The sequence below is a fragment of the Staurois parvus genome, unplaced genomic scaffold (genome assembly GCF_062004578.1).
Source record: "Staurois parvus isolate SC_StPar_1 unplaced genomic scaffold, SC_StPar_1.0 ptg000021l, whole genome shotgun sequence".
Lineage (NCBI taxonomy): Eukaryota > Metazoa > Chordata > Amphibia > Anura > Ranidae > Staurois > Staurois parvus.
In genome coordinates, this window is record NW_028317817.1 from 4,768,665 (window position 1) to 4,776,693 (window position 8,029).

Here is an 8,029-nt window from a genome sequence, read left to right on the forward strand (position 1 = left end):
CTGTGGATCACACGTGTGCAGTTTGTGCAGAAAAAACTGTACTCCTGTGACCCATTTTCAGAGACGTCACAGAGCCGGTCCAGGCTCTGAAAAGTTCCCGACCAGAAGCCTAGACCAGCACCTGGCTCAATCTCTCAGCGATCCACTGACAGCCTGAGCCAGGTGCTCCAGTGAGCACTGAAGGGGCAGAGCAGAAAACTGGTGACTGAGGGTCACCAGCTCTCTGCTCATGAAACACTGAGAACTGAGTGATCAGCAGAATTTGTAAGTTCTAAGTCTGAGAGCTGGCAGACAAATGCAGCATTGGATCAATGCTACATCCACCTAGGTGAGTAAAATTTCTCTTTTTTTCTTTATTTTCTCTTTTAATATCTAAGAAATCATAGGCAATGGGCTTACACAGGCAAAAAAAAAGGACTTGACTATTTTTTTTTAAATGTAACATCTATAAGGGATTGTTTGGCAAAGTGATTGGCACTGCTTGTGCACCCACATAGGTAAAATTATTTTCGGATTAATAGGAAGGCATAGTAGTTTTTGTGGAACATATGCAGCTGTATAAATCTAAAAACATATTATGAACTAGATTTATTGACAATGTCTTTATCTTGTGGAATGGCAACAGAGAATAATTTAAATTAAATACCATCAAAGTTAGTATGTTCAACTGTGAAAATTCAACTGGACTCGATTAATTTTCTTGGCATTAAAATGAGCAAAGACAAAAGGTGGAAAATACCATACCATAAAATATTTATTGAAAATCCACATCCACAAATAGCTTGTTACACTGGAGTAGCCATTATCCAAAGTCATTGAAAAGAGGTATTTCAATCAGGCAATTCATGCCTGCTAAGCATAATTGTTAGTCACAATCAGAGTTTCATAATGAACGTAAATTATTGTATTGAAAATTCTCCTGCTGAATACGAAAAGAACAGAGGCAGATGTAGCAGTATGATTGACTAAAACCTATTCACAACAGGTGGGTAAAATTTTCGAAAAAATAATGGTCAGTCCTTTTGAACAACAAGGATCTGAAGGAGATATTACCAAAAAATTATGTGATATGATATCACTTTTCTTTTCTTTTTTTTCAGGTAAGCAGATTTATTATATTTAAAAACTGTTGGAACATTTGTTTCATGATGGGATAGACATTTCAAACACTTGCACATTGATACCAAAATATACATCTAAAAGCAATTGCATTTTAAATTATCATAACATGCTGTGAAGAATGAACCAAGCCCCAGGCTTACAGCTTACCAGACTACTTGTGTTCAGCTGGCTCCTAGATCTAATATTTAACTCTTAGAAGAATTTAGGAAATCTATTATGTTTACCCACCAAAAACCCTAGCACCATGTGGCATGTCTAAATGTAATAATACTACCATGCTCAAGATTTATTTTTAATATAATTCTTTGCCACTAGTACAAATTGGCCAAAGCTGTAACAAGCAACTTTAAATCCCATTTGTGGGGAGCTTTTGTTTCAACCCAACTCAATCTCAAGACAGCAAGACAATTGAGGTATTGGACAGTTTATTTACAATGAAGTTACACTGAAAGTATGGAGAGAATGGAGCCAATACATGCAGACTCTTAAATGGGCAGGGCCACAGAAGTAGACTAGCTGCAGATACAAATTTTCTGAAAAACCTGAAGATTAAGAGAATGTCCTATAAAATGTGTACTACCAATTTACTGTCAACTACTCTACAGTCAACAAACCCTAAAATAAGGTGACATCACACTTTATGTACATTTTTAAAAAACAGGAAAAAAAATTGAGCACGTTCCCCACAGATTCTTCTTGTTATCTGGATGTCCTTGGGCATAATTTTTACTCTCTTTGCATGAATAGCACACAGGTTTGTGTCCTCAAAGAGACCCACCAGGTATGACTCACTTGCTTCCTGCAGAGCACCAATAGCTGCACTCTGGAACCTCAGGTCAGTTTTCAAGTCCTGAGCAATTTCCCTCACCAGGTGCTGGAATGGAAGCTTGAGCTCAGTGGACTTCTGGTATCTCCTAATTTCTCTGAAAGCCACAGTGCCAGGCCTGTATCTGTGATGCTTCTTAACACATCCTGTGGAGGGAGCACTTTTCCTGGCAGCTTTCATAGCCAGCTGCTTCCTGGGAGCCTTCCCTCCAGTTGACTTGGGGGCAGTTTGCTTTGTACGGGCCATTGTTTAACAAAATTGATCAGTCCCGCGATTGCAATCCAGATGGTCAAATGAGGTGAGGAATAACGAGGTATGATATCACTTAGCATAGCTTTTTCTTTTCAGTCCCACGCTGTATTTTTACAACGTTTAACAAAATGTCAACCCAGAGTACCAAAACACCTCAAAACCACAAATCCACATAAAAAAAGCAGTTTTATGCTAAACTACCACTTTTAAGACCGCCCCATAGCAGATGTACTGTGTTGTGCAAAATCGTGTAAATATACACAATTTTGCATTTCCGGGTAGGGTGTGTGTGTGTGCTAGCCTCGCTGTCATTGGCTCCCAAAGATGTCAACCACTGGGTCCTGGCCTCAGTGATCAGTGGAGAAGCTGACAGAGGAGAGATCTGTAAACAACACAGATCTCTCTCCTGTCAGTGAAGATGTGCTTTTTATATCTCTCTGCAAATCAGAGAGATAGAAAGCAGCACATCCCCTAGTAAAACAGCATACCGTATTGCACAAGTACCCAGTTAAACCTTTGATCACCCCTTCCTACCTAGTGTCATTAGTACAGTGACAATGCTTTTTATTAGCACTGATCGCTGTATTAGTGTCACTGAAGATGTCAATGGCAGTTAGTTAGTTCCCACCTAGTGTCAGTTAGTGTCAGAATGTCCGCTGCAGTCCCACAGTCTCGCTATAAGTCGCTTATCACCGCCATTACTAATATAAAAAAATAAATAACTAAAAATTTCAGTATATATACCGCCATTTGTAGATGCTATAACTTTCACGTAAACTAATTAATATACACGTATTGTTTTTTTTTTTTTTTACCAAAGACATGTAGCAGAATACATTTTGGCTTAAATTTTTGCTGCTGGCCCTGTAAAAGTGATCAGGCAGCTTTAAAGCCATGATATGAATGATATGACTGTTTTCCATTCAGGACACACATATATATATATATATATATATATATACATATATATATATATATATATATGTGTGTGTGTCCCCTGAATGGAAAACAGTCATATCATTCATATCATGGCTTTAAAGCCGCCTGATCACTTTTACAGGGCCAGCAGTCAGGTCGGCTGACAATAGTGGAGGTGGAGGAACATTCATTCCCCCTTCTCCTCTGTAACGAATGAAGCCATAAGTGAAAGAGACTTAATCACTTCCAGTTTCAATTCGGTGTAAAATAATACATTTAAATAATAAATAAAATTAAAGCGCTCTGCCCCTGCCCCCATGCTCACCTGCAAATGAAAACATGCACATACAGTAGGCCTGACATGCATATGTGTACAATGATTGTACCACACATGTGAGGTATTGGTGAAAAAATTAGAGTGAGGGCAATAATTCTAGCACCAGTTTAACTCTGAACTGATAACCTGTGAAAGAGTTTAAAGCATCGCCTATGGATAATTTTAGGTATCGTAGTTTGTCGCCATTTCACAGGTATGCACAATTTTAAATCTTGACATGTTTGGCATCTATTTACTTGATGCAAAATCATCTTTTATATTTTACAAACAAAAGTTGGGAAATACAGTATATTGTGTCTGTGTGCATTAAAATTCATTTAAGTATATTTTCTTGAAAATTTGAGTTTGATCAATAGTTGTGCAAATATTGTGCAACATACAAAATTGCAATAATGATCATTTTATTAATGTTTGGGGGGTTCTAAGTAATTTCTAGCCAAACAAAATGCTGATTTTTAACATGTATGGCGACAGAGCAACATGCCATCAGAAAGCTCCGTCGCCCCACTGCCTAATCCGCTGCTATCCGGGCGGCAACGGACACTACGAGGGCCCTGACACACCTGCGGCCCCTAGTGAAGCATCCGGGAGGGGTCCCGAGCAGTTTTGGCCCCCTCCGAAATCGTGGCCTACTACAACCGGCGAAGCCGCGGCCTCGATTAATTCGCGGGCCGACTTGCGGCACCGCTGCCGCTCCGTCCCTCGGCTCTTGCCCTCTGACACACAGCGGGATGGTCCTCCCGAGGCGGCCCCTGACCCTCTCCACCGTCTCCAGGGCCACAGCAGCCTGACGCAAGGCGACAACAACCACCTCACCAAAGATCAGCCTAGCAAGGATCACCAAGCTGACAGCAGCCCAGGACCACCCCAGGATACCTGCACGGCAGCACCACCAGAACGGGTAAGCTGCCACCACCGATCCCCACAGACCTGCCAGCCTCCGCAGGGCCCTCCTCACTAGCCCTGTGTCCATCCCTGACCACCAGGAACCAGCTCAGGCCCACTGATCGCTGCTCCGCTGCCCAGCCCATACATCGGTTCTGGGCCCACCCCTGGACACCCTGCACCCAGCTACTGGGCACCCAGCTACCACCCCTGGACACCCAGCACCCAGCTACCACTCAGCTACCGGGCACCCAGCTACCACCCCTGGACACCCAGCACCCAGCTACCGGGCACCCAGCTACCACCTCTGGACACCCAACACCCGGACCACCCAGCGAATCGAGACGTCGCCGCACCCCTGCCTCCCGCACCGCGCCTCCCTGCTCCCCTCCGGGGTCCACGCAGCCGGGCACCTACCACCACACAGCCCTGAGCCCTATCCTATGTGACGGAGTCAAGCCTGCCACGCGGCCCTCATCACCCTGGTCCTAACTCACTCTACCTCCAGACGTCGATCCACACCACCTCCTGACGACGACCCTTCAACACCTCCAGACGCTGCGCCCTTCAGCGCCTTCTGCGCCTCCCGACACCAATCCCTCAACATCTCCAGTCACCGAGCCGCCAGCATCACCAGATGCCGTGCCTACCAACACCCCCAGACATCGCACCCTACGACCCCTCCACTCGCCGATCCACCGGACCCACTGAAGACCCCTCGGACGCCAGCATACTGCACCCACAGATTGCAGCCAGCCAGCTGCTGCCCTTTACTCCCACTCTCCCCCTACAGAAGGACTCTAGTGGACTCCTCCACGGTGATACAGACTCTCCACATCACCTCGCCCTGACCCGTATCCCTTCACCTCCCCTGACCCGAACAGCACTGCACTCACCCCAGCATGCCACCTGCACTTCTCCTCCTTGTTTTCCTCTCCTCCATCCCAAAAATCGCCTCGCTCTACCCGCCCACCCCCCCAAAACAGCTCTACATTGCCCCTTCACTTCTGCCCTCTCCCCACTACGGCACTCACCACCTCCTCCTGGTACTCCACTCCCCCGTCGACCCACGTGCCACCACTACCAGACCCACACGCTCCTGCACCTCCCATTCCCATGCCACCCTCCTCACCCTTCTCCTTCTCCTATCCGCTGGGGACATCTCCCCGAACCCTGGCCCCTCACCACCTCACCCCCCCCTCCAGGGACCCCCCTGCTCCCGCCAGCCGCCGCAACCCCCTCAACCTCATACCTGTGCACCTCCTCCCCGCATCCATCCCCCCTCTCTCAGTTGCACTTCTGAACGCCCGTTCGGTCTGCAACAAACTAACTGCCATCCATGACCTCTTTATCTCCCGCTCCCTCAACCTCCTACCCATCACCGAAACCTGGGTACAGGCCATTGACTCTACCTTCCCTGCAGCACTCTCCCATGGAGGTCTCGTTGGTCCCATTCACCAAGACTGAGCGGTCACAAAGGTGGTGGTGTCGGCTTGCTCCTATCACCGCTGAGCACCTTCCAGGTCCTCCCTAACCCCCCCCCTCCCTAACCTTCTCCTCCTTCGAGGCTCACTGCATCCGGTTCTTCTCACCCACCCCCCTAAGGATCGCAGTGATCTACAGGCCCCCCGGATCCATAGCCCGCTTCCTGGATGACTTCGCCGCCTGGCTTCCCTTCTTCCTCTCCTTTGAGCTACCGACCATCATCCTCGGGGACTTCAACATCCCCATCAACGACAACACCCCAGCTACCTCCCAACTCCTCCACCTAACCTCCTCCTTTGCGCTCACACAATACACTCAATCCTCCACCCACATCAATGGGAACACCCTGGACCTCATCTTCTCCCACCTCTGTACCCTTAACCAGTTCACTAACACCCCCTTCCCTCTCTCCGACCACCACCTCCTCACATTCTCCACCTCCCCTTCCCCTAACCCCCCCCCCAGTGCGCCAAACCATCAACAGCCGCAACCTCCGCAACCTGCACCCGGCCCCCCTCCACTCGGCTGCCGACCGCTTACACGACAGCATCCTTCCACTGTCATGTCCTGACCTAGCCACCACCGTGTACAACGACTCACTATCAGCTACCCTAGACTCTCTGGCACCCCTAACCACACGCAACATCAAACCTAGACCGCTCCAACCATGGCAGAACGACCATACTAAATGCCTCAAACGCTGCAGTCGTGCGCTGGAGAGACTATGGCGCAAAACCAAGTCCCCTCTTGCGTTCTCCCTCTACAAATCTGCCTTCCTCACCTACACCTCCTCCCTCCATGCCGCCAAGCAGGCCTACTTCGTTAACCTGATCAACACCCTCTCCACCTGCCCTCGTCGACTCTTCTCCACCTTCAACTCCCTGCTCTCTCCCCCCCCTCCTCCACTCAGTACCTCACTTACCGCCGATGAGATTGCCACTCATCTCCACAACAAGATTGACGCAATCCGCAAGGACATAGTCAACTTGCAATCTACCTCCCCATCTAGCCTCCCCCCTTCCATCACCCCCTCATCTCTCCCCTCCTCTGACCTTGCAACGGCACTGCCCCCCACCACACCCAAGGCCCTGCCTACCGTAACCCCCCCATCACTGCACTCCTTCAGCCCTACTACCACTGAAGAAGTCACCAGAGTCTTCTCAGAAGCCCGCCTCACTACCTACCCCCTGGACCCTATCCCCTCTCAACTCCTCCGGTCACCCCCCTTTTCCCTCATCCACTCCCTTACCCACATCTTCAATCTCTCCCTCTCTACTGGCGTCTTCCCCTCCCCCCTAAAACATGCGCACATCACCCCCATACTCAAAAAGCCCTCCCTGGACCCCACTGACCTCAACAACCTCAGACCAATTTCCCTGCTGCCACTCACCTCCAAGCTCCTTGAGCGCTTGGTCTATGATCGCCTAAGCGCCCACCTAACTGACAGCAACCTCCTTGATCCGCTTCAGTCCGGCTTCCATCCCCTACACTCCACCGAAACTGCCCTCCAAAAATCACCAACGATCTACTAACTGCCAAAGCCAAAGGTGACTACTCTGTCCTCCTTCTCCTAGACCTCTCCGCGGCCTTTGACACAGTCGACCACCCCCTCCTCCTTAATAAACTACTCTCCCTTGGCATCAGAGACACCGCTCTCTCTTGGTTCTCGTCCTATCTATCCCAACGCTCCTTCAGCGTTTCCTACAATGGTGCCACCTCCCCTTCCCTCCCCCTCTCTGTTGGGGTCCCCCAGGGCTCTGTCCTTGGACTCCTTCTCTTCTCCATCTACACCTCCTCCCTTGGCAAACTCATACACTCCCACGGCTTCAATTACCACCTCTACGCTGATGATACTCAAATCTACCTATTTACCCCTCACCTCACCCCCACATTCTCCGCCAGCATCACTCACCTCCTAAACGACATCTCTGACTGGATGTCGCTCCATTTCCTCAAGCTCAACCTCTCCAAAACCGAGCTTCTCGTCTTTCCCCCTTCCCTTGTACAGCAGCCCTTTATAATGTGTGGGCTGAGACTTTGGGCCAAACTATCATTGGCCAAAGTTTTCACCTCAAATCAGGTCAGTTTGACCAATGACGGTTGTTTGCTTGATTCGGTTTATTTGACCGGGAACGTCACTGTTGTAAACCGTCGTGCTTTCCTCTTTCCGTTATTCAACAGAATAAAAAAAAAATTGGAATGCA

The 8,029-nt window shown here is 48.7% G+C and overlaps 1 protein-coding gene across 1 annotated transcript; it reads right to left on the bottom strand.

Moving 5' to 3' along the window:
- Window positions 1–806: 806 nt before the first annotated feature.
- On the bottom strand, window positions 807–2,998 carry LOC149472225 (histone H3.3A-like). Its single transcript, XM_089691349.1, has one exon. The coding sequence runs from the start codon at window positions 2,192–2,194 to the stop codon at window positions 1,754–1,756; it is 441 nt and encodes a 146-aa protein (XP_089547475.1). The 5' UTR covers window positions 2,195–2,998; the 3' UTR covers window positions 807–1,753.
- Window positions 2,999–8,029: the final 5,031 nt, after the last annotated feature.

Bases quoted from the DNA above. Each gene is read 5' to 3' on its own strand.
- LOC149472225 (XM_089691349.1), bottom strand. From the start codon at position 2,194: ATGGCCCGTACAAAGCAAACTGCCCCCAAGTCAACTGGAGGGAAGGCT.